The sequence below is a fragment of the Neofelis nebulosa genome, chromosome 6 (assembly GCF_028018385.1).
Source record: "Neofelis nebulosa isolate mNeoNeb1 chromosome 6, mNeoNeb1.pri, whole genome shotgun sequence".
Taxonomy (NCBI): Eukaryota; Metazoa; Chordata; class Mammalia; order Carnivora; family Felidae; genus Neofelis; species Neofelis nebulosa.
In genome coordinates, this window is record NC_080787.1 from 135,683,750 (window position 1) to 135,711,693 (window position 27,944).

A 27,944-nucleotide genomic window follows, 5' to 3' on the forward strand; every position below is an offset into this window, starting at 1 on the left:
GTACATGCGAAAGAAATATTAGTAAGCCTGACTCATATAAAAAAACAAAATATACAAATAATCAATCATATGATTTTGATTTGAATATCTGAAGGAGATTTGAACATAAATTAGAGACAACAACAATATTTTAAAAAACCGTACCTAAATGAAACATATCTACCATATAGATATGAAAAAAGCTAGCGGACAAAATCTAACTTGTAGTAATGAAATGCCAACTATATTTTAGCTCTTAGAGAATTGTAAATAAGGCCCTGTTTGAAAGGATTTACTGCTCCAGAAATACTGTCTGAAGCTTGTAATGTTGTACCTACCCTTGAGAGTATTGACACAGATGGGCTTTGGACTTGTGGAGAAAGGTGACATTCTAAATGGGAGATTATGTTCAATCTTTATGAAAATGTATTTATTTGTTTGCTATATGGTTCCACGTGAGAGCCATGGGTTAACACACACCTATAGACACGCACACACACACGCACACACATTCTCTCTTCTTTATCTCTCTTTCTTTAAACTGTATTCTCTAGGTTACTCCTTGCGCAAAGCAAGTCAGATGAAACAAATTTGATGATGTTTCTAGTCTACTTGAAACCTCCCTCCAAAACAAACAAACAAAACAGAGTTATGTGGACATTAATGAGGACACAATGAGGGGTTGGCACAGAGGCTCTGTCCTCATTTGACAGACTCATGTAAGAAATTATTAACAGACAAAGTTAAGTGCAGAAGCAAGGACCAGGGACTAAGTGAATGCCTGACTAAAGAGCTTATGTTGCAAAGGTATTGGGGTTGGGAGGCACTGAACTTCTTTGAGTGGCCTAATTGTATGTTTTACAAAGATTCAAGTCACCACCCACTGACCACCTACTGTGTGTTTTTGGTACATATCTATCCCTTGATGACAATGATCTGAAAACAATGAGCTGGCTTGGTCCCTTCTCTTGAGGAGCCCACTGGCCATTCCCGTGATCTAAGGAAGCTCTGCATGTTAAGAAATTAGAGAAAGAAGAAGTAAGAGTAAGAAGTAAGTAAGTAACCGCAAGAAGAAATTAGAGCATGTTGTATAATTAAAAGACAGGGCCCAGAATTCAAGTGTAAAGTGTTAAAATCTCAGTCTAGAGGGGTGACTGAGAGATGGAAAAGACAAATCAGATATTATAGACATTGTATGCCAAAAGTACACATACTTGGTGTCAGAATAAAGAAGACATAAAAAAAAAAACTGCACGTGAGCAGCTTCATTTTTTATTATTAATAAATAATGATATAATTATGTTTTATAATTTTATAATGATATAATTACATAATTTTATAATATTTGTATAATTATAATTTTATAATTGTTAATTATATAATTGATGATATACCTTTATATAATTATATAATTAATAGTAAAGGTATAAGTTAATCATTTATTCATTCATTTATTCAATCATTTAAAACCTAATTTTAAAGACTTTCCAAGAGTCACTCATAGGATCTACCTTCACTAGTCATCCTGAATAAATAAATTTGCTTAGCATTATCACCTTTTGAATTTGTCAAATTAGTAGCATTAATTTTATAGTGAGAGAAAAACACAAAGCTGACTGAAGTCATACAGTATTTTGTGATGGCTTTTACTATACTTTTTACACCAACTAAAATAAGAAAGTAGTATTCATTTATTAAATTTTTCTCATATATCACTTAAAAAATTATTATCTAGAATGTAAATTTTCCATGCTTATTTTGAAGTTGGGGCTAGTTTTTGAAAAGACTTAATCTGATTCTACTTTCTAAAGTCATTTGAAAGTAAACGAAGAAAAAGAAAACATTTTACATTTTCTGAAAATAGACTGTTATTTGATATTTTATATGTAATTCTAAGATAAATATATAAATTTTGACCTGCTCTGTGAGAAGATAATTTTATTTTCACAAAAGCTAGAGTTTGTATTATTTTAAGGTATGGCAATATTTACAATTTAATTCCTGATTTTACATACGAAAACATTTAATAATATTTACTGTATTAGGGAAGAACTTTTGCTTCTAGCCATAAAAGAGTAAGGGAGTCCAGACTGCCTTTTGCTGTAAACAACTAGAAAACTTGACATAATATATGAAATAACTGTGTTCAGACATTGGAAAACAGTGCATGACCTTGATTCCGGGGAAGTGTAGGCAAACAAACAAGATGAACCCAAAAGTCACTAAGGCTTTATGCCTGGAGGCAATTCCCTGATTGTTGTGCAATGAAAGAGAATACAGAGCTTGGAGACCTTGCTAATTTAAGAAGACAGAAATCAAGATTTAGGAAGGCCAAGGCAGCGAGAATTTGTACTGCAGTGTAAGGGAGAGGAGATCTATTCAGAAAGAGTCCCAGAGGTTAACACACAGCTTCCCTTGAATATTTGGCCAAACACCGATCTGCATATGAGTAGGGTAGAATTCAAAAAGTCCAGGTAGAAAACAATTACTGGGGAGCTGGAATCCCTCAGCTTACACAGACCCAGGAATTGTCTCATTTTTCACAAGCCAGAGTGGAGATAGCTTGTTGAATACACAAGGAATTAAGTAGAAACCCCAGGTGATTACACTTTAATATGAGGCTTAATTATTTCTAGAGCAGACAATCTTCTAGACTTATCCTAAAAGATTAAAAACAAGGCTCAAACTGAGCCACGAGTAGTTTAACTGCCGCCAGAACAAAGACCAATAATTAATTCTTCAGGGAAAAACATCCAGGACTCTACGCCTTATGTACACAATGTCCAACATCTATCTGATCAAAATATTTATATCCAGCCACATCAATGATTATACTAAATGTAAATGTATGAAACACTTCAATGAAAGGCAGAAGTTCTCAGACTGGAGATGAAAGCAAGATCTAATTATGTGCCGTTTACAAAAAACTCACTTTAAATGCAGTGTGTTTTGACTTTTTTTTTATTATGTCAAGTGAAATTTGCTTACCAAACAAATTGAAAATGGGAGAAAGTTTAAACTACTCCAATAATAAATGATTCTTTGTAATTTTTGATTCATTGTAATTTGGGGCTAAAAATACTTTTTCTTCCAACAATTTATGTGATCTTTTAAATTCACTAGAGCAAGTCACAAGGCCAATAACAGGGTTGACTTTCTTGGCCATCATTCTGTTTTTATGTGTATAAAGTTGCTCATATGTTCATAGTTACAAAATTCATTTAAAAATCCTCAGATTTAATGAATAAATAAGGTTTTATTACGTAAGAAATTTGTGGCTAAACATTGCTCTTTCAGAGAAGAAAAATTTATTTTTATTTTTCTGAGAACAATTAATACAGATGAATATAAATAATAAAATTTAGCTGTTTCATTTTTGTAACACTAAAAAATATAATGTCATCAATTCCCTTTATGAAAGAAATTATTTTTGAAAAGCCTCCAAACCCAGCATGGAATGAACTGAAATTCACATCTGAACTTGAAGATAATCAGGCCTATTCGAATGCATGTACTTAACATTCCTCAGCATATAGGATATTTTGAAGAGTTACTCTTTTTTTTATTGTAGTATGAAAATAAGTCCTTATATGAAATAGAAGACTTTCTGGAGAGACCATCTTTAAGGCGTATGAATTATCTCTGTGTTACAGGTCATACGGAAAGGAGAAGTGAGTTGCTGCTGGATTTGCACAGCCTGCAAAGAGAATGAATACGTGCAAGATGAATTCACCTGCAAAGCCTGTGACTTAGGGTGGTGGCCCAGTGCAGATTTAACAGGTAGGAGCTGCCTCACTTTAGATCTTGTCACTGACTATGGGCTTTCCCAATGTGCCCATTGTTTAAAATATGAACATGCAGTTCGTGCCTTTTTCAATGTTTATTTACAGTGTGCACTTTTAAAAAAAATTTTTAATGTTTATTTTTGAGAGAGAGGGAGAGAGAGAGAGAGAGAGAGAGAGAGCATGAACTGTGGAGGGGCAGAGAGAGAGGGAGACACAGAATCTGAAACAGGCTCCAGGCTCTGAGCTGTCAGCACAGAGCCCAACGTGGGGCTCAAACCCATGAAATGCAAGATCATGAACTAAGCCAAAATCGGATACTTAACCGACTGAGCCACCCGTGGGCCCCTAAAGTGTGCATTTTTTAATGCCCATGTCAAAGAGCACAGAGAAGCCGCTTACAACTTTTCCAAGATTTATATTGTAAAGCAAGTTCATTTAAATATTTATTTATTTATTTATTTAAATATTTATTTAAATATAAATAAAAGTGTATTAAAGGGACATTCTGGTATACCAGCTATTTTCTGTTTTTTTCAATTTTTTAAAAAGATATTACTAGTCACCTGCAAGTATATTAGCAAACATTTCTTGAACATCTATGCGTGAGGCAGTATTCTTTTGCTTTAAATTTGTCTTGCTTTATTATTTTATTTTGCTTAAAACTTATCAGGGAAGAAACGTGTAAAAAATAATCTAAGATTGTTTTAATGTAGTAGAGATATTAAGAAAGTACATAAAACTTGTGAGGCAGATAAGAAGATGAGAGGAATTCCAGAGAGAAAGTAGAAGATGGGAAAAATGAAGGCATATAACACGTGTGGGGAAAACCACAAGTGTATGAGGCTGGTTGGTAGACACAAGGACCTAGCAGAGGCCAGAAGTGAGACTGGACAAGCATGCTGGAGGTGGATGGTAACAATCTTCTGCATGACCTTTTCCTAAGGGTTTGGACTGTGGCTTTAAGCCCAGGAAAAACACGGAAGGATTTAAAGTAGCAAATAACAGGGGCTCCTGAGTGGCTTACTCAGTTAAGCGTCTGACTTCGGTCCAGGTCATGATTTAATGGTTAATTAGTTCAAGCCCCGCTTCAGGCTCTGTGCTTACAGCTTGTAGTCTGGAGCCTGCATCGGATCCTCTGTCTCCTTCTCTCTCCACCCCTCTCCCATTCATGCTCTGTCTCTCAAAAGTAAATAAACGCTAAAAAAATTTTTAATAAAAAAAATAATAAAGTAGCAAATAACATCATGATATCTGTGTCCCCGAAAGATGCTCCTGGTGGTAGTATAAGGAGTGTAGTGATATTGGATGAAAAACAGAAACTAGGAAGCTATTGTATTTGTCCAAGTGAGTAATTTCAAAGGCTGTAGACTAGGGCAGCTGCAGCAGGAACGGAGAGGAATATATGAATGCAAGAAATGATTTACTAGTAAAGTCAATGGGAATCATATGGATGGATTATCAGTTTGTAAGTTGCATTAGAGAAATGTTAAAATATACAAGTTTTGTTTTCTGTGGACCCTGGTACGAACTCACACATAAGATGTGTTTCACAAATACCTTTCAGAAATTTTAGGAGTAACAGAGCCATGGAAGCTGCCATCTGAGTACACAGAGATTTTTGTCACCTGAGTAATCTCATCCCTCCTTTTAGAGGGGGAAGCTGAGGCCCAGAGAGGTGTACTTGTGTGCCCAAGGTCACGAAACTAGCTAGAAGCCGAGCTCAGTTCCCTGGGTCTTGATCCTCTGCCTCCCTGGGTGTTGTTGCAAATCATTAGGGAGGGTAACATTCCTGATTGTTTTTTAATTTTTTATCTGTTCCCAAATAAGAATAGCAACTAAGAAATTGTATGGCTTACTCAAAACACACCAAAAATGACTGGGTAAATAGAACCAGGTCACATAATGAAAATTTTACTTATTTAGTGAAGTACCTTGTAAAATGTTAATCTTGTTAGAAAAAGTTAAACTAAAATGAGTGTCAGAAAGCCTTTAGAAATTGTTTAGTACAAAGACCTTCTTTAAAGAAAGGGAAATTAGATTAGAATATTTTTGAAGGTACAAACTATATCTCACTCATATTTTTATTCTGTACTTGAAAATTGTTATTCAACTTTATTATGCCTAAAAACTCCCCCGGAAATACCCACTTCCAGAGAATCCCATTCACTAGTTCTGAGATGGGACCCAGCAGATTCTAAGGTGCCTGGTTCTTGTCCCATCCCTTTAGAAACATTACTCTCTGGCTCATAGTCTAGTGTCTTGAACATCATAGCTGCCTCATAAATGTCCTATTGAGAGAAATAGAAAGAAGAAGGGGCTCACCTAAGTTCATCCTGGTCAGTGTGTTTGGTTAATAGAGAATCCACTATGAGAATCCAGTGTTTTTATCCCTGGGTCTAACTTATCTCATGGTTGCATGCAATGGAATGGCTTGGAAAAGCTTTTCCAACCACTTTTGGCCAACAACGCTTCTCTCCCACTCGTGCTGTGCTTCTGTTCACATCTTTATCCTCCTCCATATAGTGTGTGCTTCATGCTGGGTCTTTTTATCTCAAGTCAGCCCTCTCTGCTCTTTGACGGAGACTGCAGCTGACTAGGAAGAGGCTCGGAGACAAACCTAGCCTTTCTCTGGTTAATCTTAGAAGTCAGAAGTTCTGGCTTGGAGGTATAAGAATTTTTCTTTTATCTACCTTTTCTTGGGCTTCCCCCAACTTTTCCTACTGCTCCATTTTCACTTTGGGGCTTATTTCATACATGATAAAGAACGTCTATCCTATTTTAAAACGTTAAAATACAAAGAAACTTTTTAAAAAGATCTAATACGTTATCATAATGGAACTCAAAGTCATATATTTTATTCCCTAGAGATCTTCCACTGTGGGTGTATTTTTGGCCTACTGCCAAATGATCATCACCATTGAATTAAGGCTCTTTGAGTTAGTAGCGCATAAAAAAATATCCTCCTTGACTGTACATAGATATTTAATGTGATGATCTTTCTAAAACAGTTAGTGTATCATCCATCATATGTGTAAAGGTCACTTTAGTTGAGCCGAGCAACAAATCAGGGTGCCCTTTTCTAATAGCAATAGATTTGATTATTTTGCAAGTATATATATATATATGTATATATATGTGTGTGGATGTGTGTGTATATATATTATATACGTCATATTAATATATATACACACACATCCACACACATATATCTTATGTTTAGGATCTTTCAGAATACACATCTTTGATATTTATACTTAGTTCTAATGACACCTGTCATTTCTGGATTCCTTTCAGCCTTACACATGAATGGGAAATGAGGTCTTATTTGGAGGCATGTCAGGCTCAGAACAAGGGTGCAGCACATGGCAGTGTCTTATTGGTTGTTGCCATGGCAGCAGTAGTTGTGAAAAGAGAAAACCCACAGGCAGAGAATGCCAAAATTCAGTAGAAACACTCAGAGGAGTAAATGCATTGCCTTTCAGTAGCTGTTTTGTTTTCACAGGTGGATCTTCTTTTGACTGAATTTTAGTTAATACAAAAGAGTGAGAAATCATTCTTCTTTAGGAAATGGTGTTTTTTACTGAAGGTGGACTTTGTTTATACGCATAAAATCATTTTTTTTTTAATTTTTTTTTTCAACGTTTCTTATTTATTTTTGGGACAGAGAGAGACAGACAGAGCATGAACGGGGGAAGGGCAGAGAGAGGGAGACACAGAATCGAAAACAGGCTCCAGGCTCCGAGCCATCAGCCCAGAGCCCGACGCGGGGCTCGAACTCACGGACCGCGAGATCGTGACCTGGCTGAAGTCGGACGCTTAACCGACTGCGCCACCCAGGCGCCCCGACGCATAAGATCATTTTACAAGATAGCTACTCTCCCTATATTTTCCAAAAACTCTAATATTAATGAATAAAAACATGTTTATAAGTGAGTTTTATTTTCATTAGAATATGTTGTTTTTTTTGGCTCTAAAGAAAAAAATGGTACATTTCTTAAAGGAAGCACTTTCTGTAGCACTTTCGTTCATAAGTTTTTCATATTTTCTTCTTGGAAAAATGCACATTTTAATTCAGCACTTCAATTTCACACTTATTTCTTAAGATGCATAAACAGAGATCTCTTCTGACACGCTATAAAACTTGACAGTAGTTTAACAATTCACGAACCAATTATATGTAATCTGATGCTACTTATTTCTGTTCAAAAGTCAAATAGGATGAGAAAGCCAGACTACACTAAATTTTATCGTTAAAAATAGAAAATATTAAGCTATAGAAATTAATTAGTTTTTACCATTTTTGTCCATCCCAACAGTTATTGTGACCTCTTACACTATCTACTCATTTACTTAATTTTATATACACCACCACCTGCTTTGTGCCAGGCATTTTTTGGAGAAACTAGAAACATATAGGTTTATATAAGTTTATATCATGGGGAGGAATTTCATATGAAATGTGAGCATATAAGCAATCAAGTAGAAGTCCCACAACAGGAGTATGTACAAAATGTCATATGAACACAGAGTAAAAATAGCAATTATTTTCCCCTGGCAAGACAAGAGGCTTCATAGAGAAAGGGATATTTGAGTTGAACATTAGCTATGAAATAGAATTTTTCTTTGTAGGTAATTGATATTAATGTGATACCATTAAAGAAAGCATTTTGACAAAGCTTTATTAATTATGAAGCATTATTGTAAATGTTATTAAATGTCCCAAGACATTTTAAATAGAATAAATGTGGACTTTCTTTATTTCTTCGGTTATATTAAATTGGTATTAACCTAATTGGGAAGAAGTCCAGTATTAAATTATAGCTTCCTCCTGTGCAGTTGAATCTTACAAGTGAACCAAAATTTGTCTAAAAATTAGGAGTAACTTCCTTTCCCTCAGATCAGTAATTCTTGGATTTTGGTCAGTAATTTGTAGTCTGCTTGAAGGAAAATGGATCTGTCTAATGGCTCTGGATTCTCTGGGATAACTGTAACCACAGACACTGCCAAGACCTTAAGTTCTTGAGGCTTTAGATACAGTATGCACAACTCACATAATGGCTTCTGCTTTTAGATGCTGGGGGTCAGGCAGGGCCACTGGATGAAGGTAACTCCTATCCCTTCCAGTCTTAGGATACATAAACACACGTGGGGATTGGAGAACTCTTCTTTTTAAGCCTCAAAACAGGACCAAAAAAGTCTATTACATTTCATATCACTTATATGGACAATATGGATATTACAGCTAAGTCTCTCAAGGAATCAAAGCTAATGCTTCTCAAATTTAAGATGTCTAAAAAAATAAGAGAAGAAGGAAAGGAAAGAAGAAAAAGGAGGAGAAAACATGTTTAAGAAGCTGGTTCAAAATATAAACATTCAGTCCCAATCCTCAAGTGATTCTGTTTTGGGAGGATTCTGGATTGACCTTGAAAGGTCTGGTTTCCCCATAGGAAAAAGAACCTAGGACCTTCACAAGAAATAAAGCAACCAGGTAGAGTTGTAGGTACATTGTTTTGGCATGTTGTTGACAAAATGCTAATGTTTCAGCACAGAATACTTATATCTCCTTCTAGCATAAGCATATTTTTCTTCACTTGTGTCCACTACACTGTGTAGAATAGGCTTAGTTTATAGCTAGGTTTGGAATGATTCTGTGATTACTTGTGCAGATGCCTAAGTACTGGTTTTTCACTCTCGGCTACATTAAGGGGACTGATATTTATGACACGCAGTTTAGAGAGTGAAGCTCCACTTGGTGACAACCAAAACCAGTTTGTTTACCAATGGATTTCAGCTGACATATTAGACAGACAGACTTGGCTGTATGACTTAAAGATCATAAAAAGACTTCACTGGGGACTTCTGCCTTGAGCTCTCATTTCAAAGGTGAAGTGTACCCTTGCGGGAGTAAGGATCTTAGAGGGCTTGCACCTGGATCTCCCTTTGCCCTTGGCGCTTACCTGCACTGTCTTTCTCTTAGTATATTATACCTTTTGCCCTTAAGTAAAAACATTATATAAGTATGTTCTGTGAATCTTCTCAGTCCTTTCAAGCATCTGAACTTATGCAATCTTTGCATATAAAAATAGTATCATTATTGGAAAAGTTAATGTAACATACCTACCAATAGCTTGATATAATTGAATTATTGTGTTAATGATTTTTTAGTAAAGCGTAGGATCTGGCAAATATTTATTACCAGTAAGGAGATCATTAAAGACAAACTCAGATTTGAATAGCTTCAAATCAGTGAAGAAGAAAAGTATGAATAAGAAAGAGTATGCAGGGGCACCTGGGTGGCTCAGTCGGTTAAGCGGCCGACTTCGGCTCAGGTCATGATCTCGCGGTCCGTGAGTTCGAGCCCCACGTCGGGCTCTGTGCTGACAGCTCAGAGCCTGGAGCCTGTTTCAGATTCTGTGTCTCCCTCTCTCTGACCCTCCCCCGTTCATGCTCTGTCTCTGTCTCAAAAATAAATAAACATTAAAAAAAAAATTTAAAAAAAAAAAAAAAGAAAGAGTATGCAAAGGAAAGTATGATATATGTAAGAATCTTCTTCAGATGATCTTGCACAGAAGACCATTGTGTAGTCATCAGCTTGCTATAAGCTTCTTCAATTAACGGTCAATTTCCATGTGCCTTCAACTTCTGGAGACTCTCTGAAGAACCTCAGATTAAATCACTAAGGGATGTAAACTTCAACAATATTAAGGTTCCTTTTTCATTTGTCTAGGAGTTGGAAATGAGGACAGAATTGCACGGTTTAAATTCATGAATAAGTGTTCCAATGAAAAGGTTCCCATATCACTAGACTGGTCAGTGGGAACACGTTAACTAAGACCACAGAATCTAATATTTTAGCCTTTGTAAGTATTGTGGCTTTTCAACAGAATGCTTCAACGCACCAGCAAAATAAATACACTATTTAAGCTAGTACATATTCATAAACCATGGAGGGAGAAAACTATACAATTCCTTTGGAGTAACTCAAAAGTTCTCCTGCAATTGTTTCAGTCAATGCCTCCACCTTTACAATTTGTCCTAATTAATTTAATTACAAATGAAGCATGAACTGGCCACATCTGCCATCCTGGAAATGTTTTCCCAATAGTATTTAATTTTATAGCAAATTCGTCCCTACTGAAATGAATTATTTCATTTATTCCATCAGGATTTTATCCAATGCCTGGTAGATATTTTATCTGGTACGATCAAACAGCCATTCTGGTTTTGTCAGTTATTTATCTTCATGAATCTTACAACATAATAATTGAATTTCTGGAATTTTTATTTAAGAACTTCTTTTCTGGCCACATTTTGTGATCTATAATTGAATACTTGAACTTCATAGATTTGTTACTAGTAATAAATTTGTTGTTTTATATGAAACTTTTCTGTTAGGATTTTTAGTCAGAGCAGTCTTCTTAGCATGATAATCTCTAAAATATTTCTATTGTATTTCTAAAGTGTTTTCATAGTATCCATAACTTTTGCAGTACCTTTTTTACTGTGAGCCTTTGGCGATGAGCAATGGTTCTTTGATATATGCTCTGCTGTTGAGTTAATATGTCTAGATCATGGTGTATCATTTTCATGTTTACACAAAAAAAGAAGAGTTATGATAATCTAGGTACATATGATAATCTGTATTTTTTGGGGCTCTGTCAACAATCCATCTTCCTATTTCTGTGAAGTCTTTTGTCCTTTTGCAACTAAAGGTATTCCTTGCCTAATTTTTTAAAATTATAGATAATATACGTATTTTCATGAGTAGAGCAGCTATGATCTGATCATATATAGGGAACCATAGTACATCTTGTCTAGAAGTAAATCCTAGATTAAATATGTGGGTTTTATGTCACAGAGAATAATGTATCCTTCCAATAATAATCTCAAAATACTAGTTGTTAGTTGTGGGTCCAGGCATAGGATTGTTAAACGTTTTCACCATTCCTGTGGTTTTATTAAACCAATGTATCTGATGTTCTATTAATAGCGAGATTATGGGGGGACATAAAGACACCTATATCAATAAGAAAGACATATTGCTTCCCTTGGGAGCTCAGAGGAAGGACAAGGAGTTTTTGGGTGCCTGTGTTTCCCATGGGATTAAGTCACTGGACAGACTTTAGGTAGATGTCCTTCTGAATTTTAGCTAATGTGGGACATTGGTTCTTTTAATCACATATCCATTTGAAGTATCTATAGGCTTCCTTCTCTACAGTTTCACAAATCACACAGAATAGAGGCTCTTTTAGTTGTTTTACCTAAAAATCCATAACTATATTGATTTCTAGCTTATTTACTTTTTAAGTCTATCTGGAAATGTCCAGTCACATATTGGGTATTTTCCAAGTTGATAATTTTACATTTTCTTCTCTTTGATTCCCCCAATTCAGGACTAAGCCCGTTTATAAAATGAGAAGATATAGTCTTTCTTGTCAGGTGTTGAGTCTACCCCAGAATTGTTTGAAGATGTCATAAAGTCTATCTTTATCTTTTTTTTTTTTTTTTTAATTTTTTTTTTCAACGGTTTTTATTTATTTTTGGGACAGAGAGAGACAGAGCATGAACGGGGAAGGGGCAGAGAGAGAGGGAGACACACAGAATTGGAAACAGGCTCCAAGCTCCGAGCCATCAGCCCAGAGCCTGACGCGGGGCTCGAACTCACAGACCGCGAGATCGTGACCTGGCTGAAGTCGGACGCTTAACCGACTGCGCCACCCAGGCGCCCCTATCTTTATCTTTATTTAGTTTATACTTCTGCATCTTTGTTGAAAGAAAGGCTTTCAAAATTGCCTTATGTAATGCATTTTCTATTTCTATTTTTTAAACTTTACACCACTAGGTTATTTAAATCTTCTCTTTTCTAAATGGCTGCTTTTAAACATTTTCCTCCATGAGGCTAACAATTAGTTGATTTAACTCATATATATCTGTAGTGTAGGACAGTAAGCGTCTAATAAAAATCCTGAATTCTGCAGAAAATATTATGCCTATATCCCTGAAGTTTAGGAAAATCATTAATTATAGCTCTTAATTTGGCTCTAGACCAGGGTTTTAATTCAACGTCCATAGATCTGACTTGTGTTCTACAAATTTAAAATGTGGTATTCTTTTTCTGATGAAAGCGCTGAGGACAGACTAGCTCATTTACAAAACCAGGTAAAGTTGCATAGAAAAAGGGATGGAATGAGGGCTAGCTTTCAGAAGGTTACAAACGCTTTGACAAAGACTACATTGGAATTTAAATTTTATTTAGCAAGCTCAGTATGCCAATCAAAAGAGTGGAGTATTGACTATTCAGTATTTTATCTCCTAATTTGTCCCCAGCCCCTTTTACGTATTGTAATTCATTGGATGTGTCATCTCAAAAGTTCCCCATAATAGTCATTGTTATTCTAAATTATCTATCTAATCATTTTCTAAAGTTTACCAAGGAAATGAGAAGATTTGGGATTAAAAATGTGACTTTTTAGAGAAAGCAGACGTTCTCCAGGAAGATGCTTAAACTCTGGCATAGACAGGCCCCTGATTCACGAGAGTTCCCCCTCCCCCTCTCCCCAGCTATGATCAGAGTGTGTGCTTGTGAATGGCTGGCACTTGTTTGTTTGTTGCAATGAGTCTGTTCCTTCTTGGGTGATTATCAGACGCACAGGTTGACACTGACTGAAGGCTTGCAGAAACCATGTCCTTGAGGGGAGCTGCAGTTGATTGAACAGGAGTAAAACAGGTTCTGGTGGCCTCTGCTCCCATGGCTGCAGAACAAGGAGTGTTTTCTTAAAGTTGTGGGCATATTTTTTATTCTCACAATTTGGGAATACTGGCCCAAACTAAACACGAAGTTTAGTGAAGGGGTTGTCTCCAGGACCTGACAAATTTCTTTCTCTCTGCAAAATACAAAACAGACTTTATTCTCCATCTGAGGAAAAAGATAAGCCAGGTATTGAGGAACACAGTGCTGTCTCTCCTTTCAAGAGATGTGTGATGGGAGATTCCATTCTTCCTTGGTACCTCTAGTAGAGGCTGATAACTCAAAGGCCCTCAGATGCCACAGATGGGTTATACATAATTCAAGAGGTGAGACAAAGTGAGTAATATGTAATAAATGGGAGAATGCAGATTCTTCTAAAGAATTCAAATAAAATTTATGTTTAAAACACTCTGCTGGTCAAGATAGTTCTTGTCTGTGAGCTGGACTTACCTCTGGACAGTTATGTGAAAATAAACACGTTGTTAATTTATTGCTTACTAGCTTATTCTATTACATTTATTACCATTTAACCTTCCCTGGAAACACAGTTTAGCTTCCTTCTTTTTCTTTCTTTTTCTGAAAGTGTAGAACGAAGTTCCACCCACGGAGTGGAATCCATTTATAAAGCTGGTGTTGGGAGAAAAGATTATTTTTATAGGCTCAAACATGTCACATTAGGCTTATGACGAGATCAGGTTTGAGAACATGATTGTCCAGACAAGCCAATAATGTATATTTACTTCTGTAATAGTGAGACATGTTCACACGTAATTAAAATAACGCGAATTGTGGAAGATGTGAACAGAGCTGTGCTTTCTGCAGCTGGTAAGCGATGCTATTATTGATCAGCAGAAATCTTGGATTTTAAAGCTATTTTTCTCGTTACAGGCTGTGAACCTATTCCTGTGCGCTATCTTGAGTGGAGCAACATAGAATCCATCATAGCCATCGCCTTTTCCTGCCTGGGCATACTTGTCACCTTATTTGTTACTCTTATCTTTGTGCTGTACCGGGACACACCAGTTGTCAAATCCTCCAGTCGCGAGCTCTGCTACATTATCCTAGCTGGCATCTTCCTCGGTTACGTGTGCCCTTTTACTCTCATTGCCAAACCCACCACCACATCCTGCTACCTCCAGCGCCTTCTGGTTGGCCTCTCCTCTGCCATGTGCTACTCTGCTTTAGTGACCAAAACCAACCGAATTGCACGCATCCTAGCTGGCAGCAAGAAGAAGATCTGCACCCGGAAGCCCAGGTTCATGAGTGCCTGGGCCCAGGTGATCATCGCCTCAATTCTGATTAGCGTGCAGCTAACTCTGGTGGTAACCCTGATCATCATGGAGCCCCCCATGCCCATTCTGTCCTACCCAAGTATCAAGGAAGTCTACCTTATCTGCAATACCAGCAACCTGGGTGTGGTGGCCCCTCTGGGCTACAACGGACTCCTCATCATGAGCTGTACCTATTATGCCTTCAAGACCCGCAATGTGCCCGCCAACTTCAATGAGGCCAAATATATTGCCTTCACCATGTACACCACCTGCATCATCTGGCTGGCTTTTGTGCCCATTTACTTTGGGAGCAACTACAAGATCATCACCACCTGCTTTGCAGTGAGCCTCAGTGTAACGGTGGCCCTGGGGTGCATGTTCACTCCCAAGATGTACATCATTATTGCCAAGCCCGAGAGGAATGTCCGCAGTGCCTTCACCACCTCTGACGTAGTCCGCATGCATGTTGGTGATGGCAAGCTGCCCTGCCGCTCCAACACGTTCCTCAACATTTTCCGAAGAAAGAAACCAGGTGCAGGGAATGCCAAGTGAGTTATCTGACCCGGCTTTGCCTCCCTCTCTGTCTTTTCTCTTTTCTTCCATTTGAGTAAATTGCGTTCTTCCATTTCCCCAACGGTTTTCATTTCCTTTCTTAATCTTTTCTCTTTCCTCCCCCCCCCCCCCCAAATGTCATACTCTTCTGCAGTAGGAAATACTAAAGGTCTTCTTTGTTTTCATTCCTTTGAAAAAGCCAGGAGCATGAAACAACAACCAGCTGAACATACCCTTATTCTTACCTAGAATCTTCAGCTTCTGTTCTGCCAATAATTGTTTCCTTTCACGCGGGTCCTCCCCTGTATGGAGCATCAGCACATCTCTGGGGTCTGGGTTTGAGATGCAAATTCTAGTTCCAATTTTTAGTTTAGAATATGACTGAATAAAGTTTCTGATTTATTTTTATCACGCTGGAGTCTCACCATTACTAACCTGGGTTGGAGAGGAAGGAAATGAAGCCCCTGTGGAAACTTGACTGTTTCAAAATTTGAGTGCAACTAGCAGCAAGTCTTTCCTGAGAGAAGTTTCCTTAAGCAACCCTCCTACCATGCCCCTCTTACTTATTGAGCATGGATGTATAATAAAGATGTTCCATAATGGTACATGAGAATCGAGCTACCTCTACTGCAAGCTCAAGGTCAGAATGGTTTGTTTCTGAGCCATAAAGCACCAAAAGAAATAAAAAAAAAAAAACAGATAAAGGTGAGGAGCTCCAAACTGACATGGATGCTTGAAGTTCTAAAGGTACTTGACCCATCCCAAACCTCCTCTATTTTCCTCATTAGCAGTGTAAATTTTTCTGTTTGAAACAATCCTTTAAAAGTGAGGAATTTTAATACAAATAATTGTAACATATACATGGTTTTATAACCCGAACAAGTCAGAAGACAAGGGGAAGAGGTGCTATTTCCCCCCACTTTGTAAGGGAGGGAACTCAGCCACTGTGAAATTCTGTGACTCCTAAGTGTAATTCTGTTTAGTTAGCTGTCCTTTGTCTAGGTCTTAACTTGCATGAAATTTCTCATCTTAACACATGTCAAAAAATTGACGTGCCTCTGTGTTTTGTATCTTTACTTGTCAAGAAGTGCCAGGGGCATCTTTTACAGAAATCTTGTAATTGGTTTGAGGATCGGGTGAAGGAGTCTATAGGAAAATATATTTTTTAATCCATAGAGTTACTATTATTTCAAATAATAAATAATAATTTTCCAGCATTAAGGGTTAAGGTCATAGTGCATGCCTAATTGTTGCTGTATCAATTTCAAGTTCTGAATAGGATACTGGTCATAAAAGTGGCTTAGTCATTTTTTTCCCTTGCCAGGCGTTTCACGCTCGCCAGCACCCCCTCAGGAGCAGGCCCCTAGCAGGGACTCATCAGAAAGCGTGAAGGCAAACCAACAGTGCCATGAAATGAGAAAAGAATAATAGGCCATAGCCACAGAATCCAGATGTAAAATGGCGCATAACAATTTTCATTAAGAGGGAAAAAGTGAGAAGAAACGCAAATGAGAAGGGAGAAAACGCTCTTTAAGCTGGAATGTTTGTAGACACTAAAAGATTTCCTTGATTGCATCTCAAATGGCCTTGTGAGGGTTCCATTTGACCACCTACCTTTATGCACGTCCACGTTTCTGACTTTTCTGACTTTATTATGGTTCTTCAGAAACTTTCGCATGATTTTTGGTCACAGTCATTTCTGAAAGCTGTTCTAGCCGTTAAATGAAAGGAGAGACCTATGTGATCAAGACATCTTGTGTTGCTACCCAGGGATATGCATTTTTGAAAGCTCTCCCAGTGTTTTTATGTCCCCTTGTACACAGAATTCTATAAGCGCCTGTCCAAGAGCAGTGACTAATGAATAGTATATAGTGCTTGCTGCTGGGATAAGCTGATGTTACTTTAACAATGCTTAACAATTCTCTGGCAGCCAGGCATTGTTGTACATTCAGATCATCCTCTCATACCCGGAACCTCTTTCCTTATAAGCTGAGAATATTCCCTTCACTATTATGAATTTAGAAAAAAAATGTATTTGGGATCCTGCTTTTAAGAGAGAAATCAGCTTGTTCTAAATTGTATTGGTTTTCTAAGAAGTGCCGTTTTACCAGTAAATTGCTTATCTATTAGCTATAATTTATCAAGTTCTATCGGATTATGATGGTAGGAAATATGGTTCTAATTAATAACATGCAGCTTTTTTTGGTACAATCTGTAGCTTCTGAAGGGAGTACCACACAGCTGAGCTGATGTACAGAAAGTATTTGAGGCTAAACTTCTACCGATCACAGCCATTTATGCACTTGTTTTCTCATTTTTTCTTCTATGGCTTCTCTTGTAACTCTCTATGAGACTGTAATTTTAAATTAATAATATCAGTGCCTACATTTTTACCTTTTTAAATGTTATTTTATGTTTTTCTGGTTTGTGTCCAAACTTACAAAAACCACAACAATCTAATATTTTTCTACAGCTACTAAAATCTAGCAGAGTTGTGCCAACTGGAGCAAGGGGCTGAAAACTCTGGAGAGCACATCACCCAATGAGTTTATTACCATTCTGGATGTGTAATTCCTACATTTATGGTGCGCTGAGGGTGTTCAGCAGTCTGCATATGTAGCTATAAACACAGAACAGCCGCTGTAATGAAGAGCTTCCAACTGATCTGTTTGAATATTATTCTGAGGAGTTGCAAGTCTGACTACATCCTCCTAAGAGGCTGTTTCTGAGATGCTTGGGAGGGATGACGTCGTGGGTCTGTTTTTGCAAAGTTTTCTGCAGTTTTTAAATTCGATTCACAGCTAAGCATCTGACACAACCAAAGGTCTGGGCACTTGCTTTGCATTTTCTGAAAAGTAATTTAGGAGGAGTGTAACCAAAAAATTGGGTGTTTGGGTTACTTACAGTCAGACGTCCGATTAAGCATAATCCTACCCTAGAAGGTGGATGGAGTAGTATATTGCCTTTGAAATCTCTAATTCTTTAGCTGTTAATTTAATGTATTTGAATAGGAAAATATTCAGGCTTAACCTAAATAAACCTAGTGGTAAAATGCACTTTCTTGGCAATAGAAATTCCTAGACTTTAATAATTAAGTAAATTTTTAGATACAAATTACTTATCACTTCCTTTTACACAAAATGAGTTAACATTATATAATTGAAAAATTAAAACATTATGTGAATGACATGCTTCTTTGAAAAACTAGGGTATTAATGACGTCAAACTATTATTTCTAGATATTTTCTGAGTAAATGACCTCACTGAATGCCACTCTGATGGCATAGGAAGCTGAAATGTGCCAGTACACTCCTATGGCCTTTTGCATGCAAAACTAAAAGCAATTACAATCACAGAAACACATTACATTGATTCAAGGAAGTAATTTTAAAGTGCAGGTTCCTAAATAAATAGAATATTATTATGTTTCTGTGATTGTGTCCTAAGCATTTGAGTCCAAAAGCTAAGTGAAATACCAAATAGAAAGGCGCTCCGAGGAAATTTTCCTCTTGGTCTGCTAGGAACATTTTTTTGTCTGTAAGCAGAGGTCACTAAGCCTGCAGCATTCGTGACTGTGCCCTGTGGATGCCTTTTAATTTGACTTTCTTCTTTTGATTATTAAAGGAAATATGAGAGGGAACCAACGGACATCACAATCAAATAGAAATAACATGTTTTCTTTCATAGAAAGAACTCAATCATTACTCTAATAAGCTTATGAATGAAAAAATATGTCATTTTGAAATCATTTTTCTCATAAGCATACAACAAATGGCTTTAAAAGTATATTGTAAAATAAGATGAAAGTATTGTAATTCTTCCCTTGCTTTTAGAGTAAATATCTGAAGATTTTATCTAAGTACTTGTCATAGAATTTTACTACTTGATAGTAACATTCATGGAGAATCTACTGTTTGTTCATTCACTTATTCAATCAGCCATTGTTTCAGCACTGAGCTTAAAAGCACATGGGTACTTGATGTGGCATCAGATCGTATTCAGGATAAAAAAAGATATAAGAGGCAGGCAGTGATTGTACCAATCTTGCAATATAGTCAGGAAGACACCCAAAAATATAACTAAATATCTGGGGCTAGGTGCCACAATACCACAATACAATAATTTGAGTGTCAGAGAAGAAAGAGATTAGGTTCAGCTAAGGGAACAGTATCTGTGGAGGGATGGGACAAAATTTCTTAATAAAAGTGACCTTTGAATTTGACCCGAAAGGATGTTTTTCAACATAAAGTGAAAATTCACAGACGTGAATGGACTTTCAGGCTACACCATGGAATCTGGTAGGTGTAGTGGTGGGTGAATTTGTAATGCAAAAAGAAGACAGACTGTAGATAATGGTCAATGTTCTAAGAAGAAGCTCAGGTATTTGTTATATAAACTGCAAAGTGCATTAAAGATTTTTGTGATCTTTTATGGTCATGTGTAAGCTTCATGGGAAGAGACTGACTATCGAAAGGGTAGTTAATAGAGTGCTACAATAATCCAAATGACAGGTTAAAAATGAAAGTTATAAAATAGAGCAGTGGAGTGAAAGTCAAACCTCAGGTACGAATAGGGAAAAGTTTTCTGAGCTTGATTCATTAGAGTTGGGTTATTGGTTTGGAAAGAGGAAGGAAAAAATAAAAACTAGACTACAACTCTCATGATTTGAGCCTGTGTGACTAGAAAAATGAAGCTACCATGATGGTGGAATACAGATGTAGAACTGGGGAGATGTGAATGAGTTGAGTTTCAAACTTATCAATTGAAAATGCAGTGAAAGCATCCAGATAGAGTCAGCCATGAGTTGTTTAGAAATTTAAGTCAGGAACTCAAGAGAAAGTCTGAGTCAGAGCTCTAGATTTGAAGTGGCCAAAAGAGTGGCGATGACATAAGAAAAGAAGAAAGTAGGAGGAAGAACATTAGGGGACACTTGCACTTGAGAGATAAGATAATTGAAGAAAACCTGAAGGCAACATAAACAAAAGGCAATAAACAAAAGAATGGTGGGAAGCAGGAGGACTGCAGTATCCTGGAAACCAAGGAGGAGACTGTGTCTTAGCTCAGGTTGCCATAGTAAAATCCCACAGACTGGGTGCTTAAACAACAGACATTTATTTTCTCACAGTTCTGGAGGCCAGAATTCCAAGATCAGAATGCCAACATGGTTGATTTCTGGTGAGATCTCTCATCTTGGGTTGCAGATGGCTGCCTTCTAGCTGTGTGCCCACATAACTTCTTCTCTGTGCAAGCATGGAGAGAGGGAGAGAGAGAGGGGAGAGAGAGGGAGAGAGACCTATCTGGTCTCGCTTCTTATAAGAGCACCAGTCCCAGAGGAGGACCCCACTCTTAGAAGTTCATGTAACCCTAATTACCTCCCCAAAGCACCATCTTCTAATGACATCACATGGGGACTTGAACTTACAAACTTGGGAACAACATTCAGTGCACAACAGACTGTTTCAAGAAGACTGAGCTTGGGATCCTTGGGATCCCCAAGGATGGAGACTCTATGGTTATCCTTGAGTAGCTTCAGTGATATGGGTAGAATTTCTGTTGCAATAAGTTGAGTTTGGGCATTAAAGGAATTTAAATTCTAGCTAATATTTAAGGAGGCTAGGAGTGACATAATAAAAAAGAAATTTAAGCTTGTTCGTAGTATCTAAGAAAGGAGCCAACAGAGAAAGAAAATGGAAGATATAACAGAGAGATCATGTGGTTCATGCTAAGCCACCTGACCCAGAACTGTGCCATTACAATACAGCCCTTTGTCATCTATTGACAGCTCTGTGACCAGTGAGGCATCAACTCTGAAGAACATGTGGATTGCAGTTGATGCTAGTTCTCACTTAGCTACATGTTATGTTGCTTGATACTAAAAAGAAAGATGAAAAACATCAGGCTGGGAACTTCTAGGACTTTTAATTAAAATCCAAAGATATAACCCTTATTACTGATTTTATCAGACTTCTGGACTTAAAATATTGAGTGTAGGACTTGAGGAGGGATGTACAAAGGAAAGTCTGGAAAGTAACGCGTGCTTTCGTGTAACTACTGGGGGAGGTAGAGGGTACAAAGGAAAGTCTGGAAAGTAACGTGTGCTTTCGTGTAACTACTGGGGGAGGTAGAGGATTCGCAGCTCAGAAGTAGAAGTCGTTTGGAGAAGGACGAAGGTTGTTGTGTATCCAGACTCAGCTGGAGCTGAAACAGGTCCCTTTATTCAGCTGTGATTGAAAGGAGCTAGAAATCCTTGGATCTCTCCCTGACAGCCAGTCATAGTGCCTGAGCCTGCCAGCATGAGCACATTTTGTTTGGAGTAAAGACTTATGCCCCTTAAAAAGTAAGCCAAAATGTCATCACTTCCTGAAAGAAGTCACCTGGAAGCACAGTAGCCATAATTTAGAATGAAAGTAGGTAAGTCAGCATGTCACATGTGGAGAAGTTGTGCCGCTGTGAGGGACCACCTGCAGAAATCACAGGCTTAAGTGTGGGGAGGGGTACACCACAAGACAAAGGGTGGATGGACACAACTTGTCCCCCTTGAGGTGCAGCAAAATTACGGTCACCGCTGTTTTCTTGTTTGTTCTCTCTTGTTGATAATATACTTATTTTTCAAATAATACAAAAATCGCTACTTTTACTACTCATATTTTATGTTTTCAACTTCTATACTGAGACCATAAAGTGCAGACTATCTGACAGCTTCAAAGAGGACATAATTCCTTTTGAATATAGATCACCATTTGTATTTCTTTCACATTCAAATTCACTTGCATGACTGACACATATTCAAGTTCCCAAACTTAATATTTTATCCTCATATGTAAACAGTATGTAGTTTCTAAACTGAATTCAGAATATTCTATATGAATGTACATAATGGCCCAAGAGAGGTCCATATAAGACAATTGTGCAAAGAAACTAAGGCAGGGAAAGCTCAGGGCCACTTTTATAAGAGAAAGAGATGGAACTAAAAGCATTGGTGTTTGGGTACAATCATTTATTTTCATCATTCTAATAGCTGTTTATGTCTAGCTGTTTACATACCTCAACAATGTACGTATTCATTCATGCACTCAATAAAATGAATAAGGCATGTAGACTGCCCTCAAGAAGTTCATGGTTTATTGGTATAACATGTCATTATAATAAAATTAGGTAAGGGGAATAATAGGAACGGTGATTCAGGTGGATGGGTAAATTTAGAGTCAGAAGTTTTATGGAGTGTAGGTCTGTTTTTTGTTTGTTTGCTTGTTTGTTTGTTTGCAAGGCCCCACTCTATATAACAGTCACCTGTTAACTGAAAGAGATTACCAGAAGACATACTGGAGACCCACAGGCTAAACCTGACCATGGGTGTTCTCAGATCATTAGAGATCAGATCATCTCAGAACAGAGCATAAAGGCTCATTAATTAGAACCCTTGAGCTGCAAGTGATAGAAGCCAGCTTAAGCTAGCCTAAGCAAATTTATTTTCCATTTATATAAAATAAATAGGAAAATTGGTGCAAAGAGCATGGTACAGTGCCTAGCATATAGCAAAATCTCAATAGCTGTTAGCTAGTGACATTGGAATTATGGAGGTAGGGAAGGACGTATGGGAGTTTAACATAAAACTCTGAATTACACTACCATGGAAAGAGAGTTCTGAAAACTGGCTGCATGCATCATCATTATCATCAGCTCATGATACCTATGCTGTGCAGCATGGAGGAGCGTGTATCTGCTGAAAGCGGAGACATGCAAGTGTTACTCAGTGTGAGATGGGTGTGGGAAAAGACATCCCGTTTGACATGGCTTGGCAACCTGTCCATGCTTGGCCACAGCTAAAGAAAGATGAGGTCATTTGCATTCCATCTGTGAGTGTCCAATGTAATGTGTTACCTACTCGAAAGCGAAGAAGATCATGTAAGCAACATGTTTGTAAAGCTAGTTCAAGAGCGAAACATTAACAGCTTGCAGAATGAAGAACAGAACAAGAAAGTACCAGTGGATTTGTAAGCTTCAGATCATGAGAACAGAGGCTTAGACTCCTTAATTAGAACTCTCTGGCTGCAAGTTACAGAAGCCAACTGAAGCTAGCCTAAGCAAAAGAGCTGGGCTATTTAACAGAAAGAATGTAAGGAATACTTTCGGTATCTCATGGTAACAAGATTTAGAATGCTTCTGGGTCACATAGGGGATTTGGTTCCTGAGGAGAAAGGTCTCAGCCTCACCTCTTGTCTTCCTCCCTGCCCCCTTCCTTTTCTCCTCGTAGATATGCTTTTTCCACATCGTGGGTCCTCATGGTCAGTCTAAGGACAACCATCCCAGTGCTCCTGAGTTTTTGTGTTAGAGATCCAGCTACCCAAAGAGACTACTTCAGTTCTCTCTACCTATGTGGCTTACATAACACAGAAACTGATTGGCTATGTCTGGTTCATGTGTCTATCTCAGCTTAAGGAAGTAAGGACAGTGTGTGGAGTCACAGGGTATAAAACCGTCTTCCAAAAGCGCATCATTCCTGTCCCCCAGGGGCAGGATCAGGGAGGCAGTTTGCAAAAAGGGGGTACGATTGTGAGAAGTGTCTATACCAGAGTAATCCCATCTCCATCTCAAACCCTATCCTTTCTTCCTTGACTTCTGAATAAGTAATTTCTAAGTGCCAGGATTTTATATTTAAAAATGTTGACCAAAAGACAAAACCTATATGTGGCTAGCCAGCCAGACAAAAAGCCATCACCTATCTATGCAAAATGTGACTGATTCTTTCAAATTTCAGTAGGTATGCCAATGGAAGGGAAAGAAAATGCCATAGCTCTGACACAGCATTTATTATAAAGGTGTGCAGTATAGAATCAATAAATTTAAAAAATAAACCTGTATTTACTACTTTTATAAAGGATCTTGGCTATAAAATGCTTCTCAGTTGCTTGAAAGTGAACAAAGAGGAGGGGAAAGATGTTCTGTTTTGTTAAAGGGAAATAGATGATTAGGACATTGTCTTGTGAATGAATTAAAATACACCATAAATTACAGGCCAACAATAAAATATTATTTATTATTAACACTGGTTAATAGAATATAAAGAGAAAATAAGCATATGTTTTAATCAAGTTAATCCAAATATATGATTATAATTTGATTTTGTTTCAAAAGGGTAAAGGAAACCTATAATTTAAGGCAACTTAACAATACCTTCTATACAGATTTTCTTCAAGATAAATGAGGGGTCCACTGCTAACAAAATTAGGCCAAGTCCCTAGTGATGCTGCTAAATATATTGAAAAACGACCACTGGAAAGAAATCAATAAGAAATATTTTCCTTTCTGTGATTTTCCAGCTATAAAAATATATAGTGTTACTTTGCTTCCAGTAAATTTTCTCAAACACTGTGGGAATTAGTATCATTTTCCACTTTGCACTGCTTATGTTACTTGGCTTGGATGGGTTTGGGATGGGGAGCGGGAAGGTGTTAACAAAGGAAAACAAATAAAGACATACATGATCACAGTAAAATAGAAGGAAGTATGACCACGGAGCAGGAGTGGCAGTGAGAAAGCAGAAGGGACGGATCTGTGTCACCAGCCAGCCCTGTGACTTTAGCCATCGATTCTGTCAGTGCCTTATTGCAAGCCTTAGTACTTCAAGCCATTTTAGTAAAGTTTTCATAATTCAGGCCTTGGTTTAAAATATATGGACTACTTTAGAGACTGTGGACAATTTACTGGTGAAGAAATATTGAATGGTCTGTGGCCCCACAGAATTTCGAGTGGAGTGGAGGGCACCAGAAAGAACCCTCACAATGACAATGTGGCAGAGTAAAGTCCTAAGACAGAGGAAGGACAGCATGTTCAGGAAGTGTAATAGAAGGGGCCTCTGGTGTAGACCATGGAGTCAGGGGTGGGGATCTAAGATAGCTGAGAATAACAGCTGCCTAGACCATTAGCTAATCCATTAGGTAGGCCTAGCAGTGGGTTAAGGTGGGGGAAGGTACAGGGAAAGTGTTTAAAGCAGGAATCCCTATGTGAGAAGATAGAGAGGCAAGAGACACCACATCATATAGCGGTGTGGACGGGGGCAGTTTTCAATAGGGCCGACAGTAATTTCTTACACACAAAAAATGTTTGTTTAGCTCTGAATGGTTAAAAGCCAAAAGTTACTCCAGGGCTGATCCTAGCACGAAATCACTTTTGCTCTAGTGGTTAGATTGGTTTCAAGGCCTGACACATACCTTTTACGTTTGGGAAGAGAACCACTGCTGACTCATTCACTCAACAAATTTTCAAGTGTCCCGTGTGTGGGGGACATTGGTACAGTGCAGGGAATATAACAGTGAACAGAACAGATCCTGCGTCTGCCTTTGTGGAAGTGAAAATCTAGGCAGGAAACCAGACATCGAATGAGTAATGACAAGTGTAGTGAGTGTTGGGGCGTCTGGGTGGCTCGGCCAGTTAAGCTTCCAACTCTTGATTTCAGCTGAGGTCATGATCTCACTGTTGTGACATACAGTTCCACATCACTATCTGCCAAGCAAGTGGAGCCTGCTTAAGAGTCTCTCTCTCTCTCTCTCTCTCTCTCTCTCTCTGTCTCTCTCTGCCCCTCCCCCCTCACACTCTCTCTCAAAAACAAACTAACTAACAAACAGAAAAACAAACCAAGTGTAGTGAGTGTTTATAAGAATAAATACAAGGTGTTATGGGGTGTTATTACAGAGATATAACTGGTCCCAGTGCATGGAGGCTGGACATGTTCCAGGAAGAAGTATTATTTAAATAAGACTTCTGAAGGAGAAAAGGGGTTAGCTAGGGATGGAGGGAGGCTAATAGGGTAGAGCAGTCAAGCAGTCAGAATGTAAAGGCTCTGAGTAGGAAAAATACTTGTGGCTGAAGGAAGTGAAGCAATGGAATAATCAGCTATGACCAAATCAGGGTCTAGTTAGAGGCCTTAGGAACTAGGATCTCACCCTCTGAACCATGGAAATGCTCTAAGGTCATAAAGCAGGACTGCACTGTCACCCATTAGATGTGTGTTGTAGAGCTGACACTCCATCCTCAGCATGGAGATTGCACCGGGGAGCAAGATTCGAGACTCTGGACTCTGGGATGAGGCTATTGCAGGGTCCAGGTGGAAGATGACAGTGGCCTGACCTAGGGCTTGGACAGTTGGCGGCAAAAAGAGAGATTGCAGAGAAAAATGAAGACATAAAATATAAGTAAAAGTAACATGGCTCACAAAATCCCATTTAAGACATATAGAAGAAGCAGAAATATGCAGTCACCTCACGGTTGTTTGGGTCCAAAGCCTATACAATTTGAACTTTTACCAGACTAAATGTATTAACCAATCTATAACATGATTGATCTATACAAGTAGGGGTGGATCAGACACAAAAGCAGAGAAAAGCAGTCACTGAAACAAACCTTACAAATGACCATAGACCATTGTGATACAGAGGTAGGGGAAGGGGCTGATGACCCATGGGCTTTTTGAAAATTTAAGTTCAAATTGTAAGATGTTCCTTAGGATTAATAGGGTAAAACAAGCTATCTTAGCCTAATGCCATCAAGTGTTTAATTATTAAATCATGTAATGTCTATTATATCCATTCTCAGGCTTTCTGATCCAGAAATTCATAGCTTATGTTATTTACTACATATATATATTTCCTTTATTCCACGAGAAGAATCCTAGTTTCCAAGGAAACAGGAGATGATAGAATTAAAATATCTCAGAAGTATATATTTATGTTATTCCACAATAGCCATACACGTGTCTTAGAATAACTACTAATACAATATCAATCAATTAATTTCTCAAAAAGAGGTCCATACAGTAGTTTGCATCTGATCTTTCCATCCCTCTTATTTAAAATAGTTTTACTGTAGGGGCACCTGGGCAGCTCAGTTGGTTAAGCATCCAACTTTGGCTCAGGTCATGATCTCACCGTTGTGAGTTCGAGCCCTGCGTCTGGCTCTGTGCTGACAGCTCGGAGCCTGGAGCCTGCTTTGGATTCTGTGTCTCCCTTTCTCAGTCTGCGTCTCCCACACTCATGCTCTGTCTCTCTGTCTCTCAAGAATGAATAAACGTTAAAAAAAATTTTAATAGTTTTACTGTAGCTATATTATATGAGTATATAGACATTACATACTATACTTTCTCCCTTTTAACCCTCATTTATTCGTAATTCTACAATCAAGGATGCATTTAATACTTACCTCCAGTCCTTATGATGATGTCCTAGTTATTTTGGTAGTCCAAAGCCCATATGCTTAGCCTAGAGTAGATTTTTCAGGGATTTGTTCATGAGAACAATAGTCACTTAGTTTTTGCTTGTTGAAAACAGTTCATCTACAACCTTTATATCAGATGCTAGTTTTGCTGGCTATGAAATTTAGAAAGCACATTTTGTTTTCCTAAAGTAACTTCAATATGTCATTCTAGTTACATTTAATATAAAGCTTTGCTGCCCCAAATTCTGATGATAATCTATTTTCCCTTATAAAACACTTGCTGTTTTTTCCCTAGACATCCAAAATAAATGTTTTTTCCATTTCCTATAAAGTCTGGTTATTTTACTAGAATGTGTCTTCATATTGGTTTTCTTGGGTCAACATTCTCAAGTACACAAT

At 37.8% G+C, this 27,944-nt stretch overlaps 1 protein-coding gene across 5 annotated transcripts in view; it reads left to right on the plus strand.

The window, feature by feature from the left end:
- Positions 1-27,944, plus strand: part of GRM1 (glutamate metabotropic receptor 1) — a 421,006-nt gene that overhangs the window by 365,654 nt on the left and 27,408 nt on the right. For all 5 annotated transcript variants that reach the window (XM_058735553.1, XM_058735556.1, XM_058735555.1 and 2 more), the window contains exons 7-8: positions 3,633-3,759; positions 14,401-15,331. In XM_058735553.1, coding sequence (XP_058591536.1) covers positions 3,633-3,759; positions 14,401-15,331 — 1,058 coding nt within the window. The remainder of the gene's footprint in view (positions 1-3,632; positions 3,760-14,400; positions 15,332-27,944) is intronic.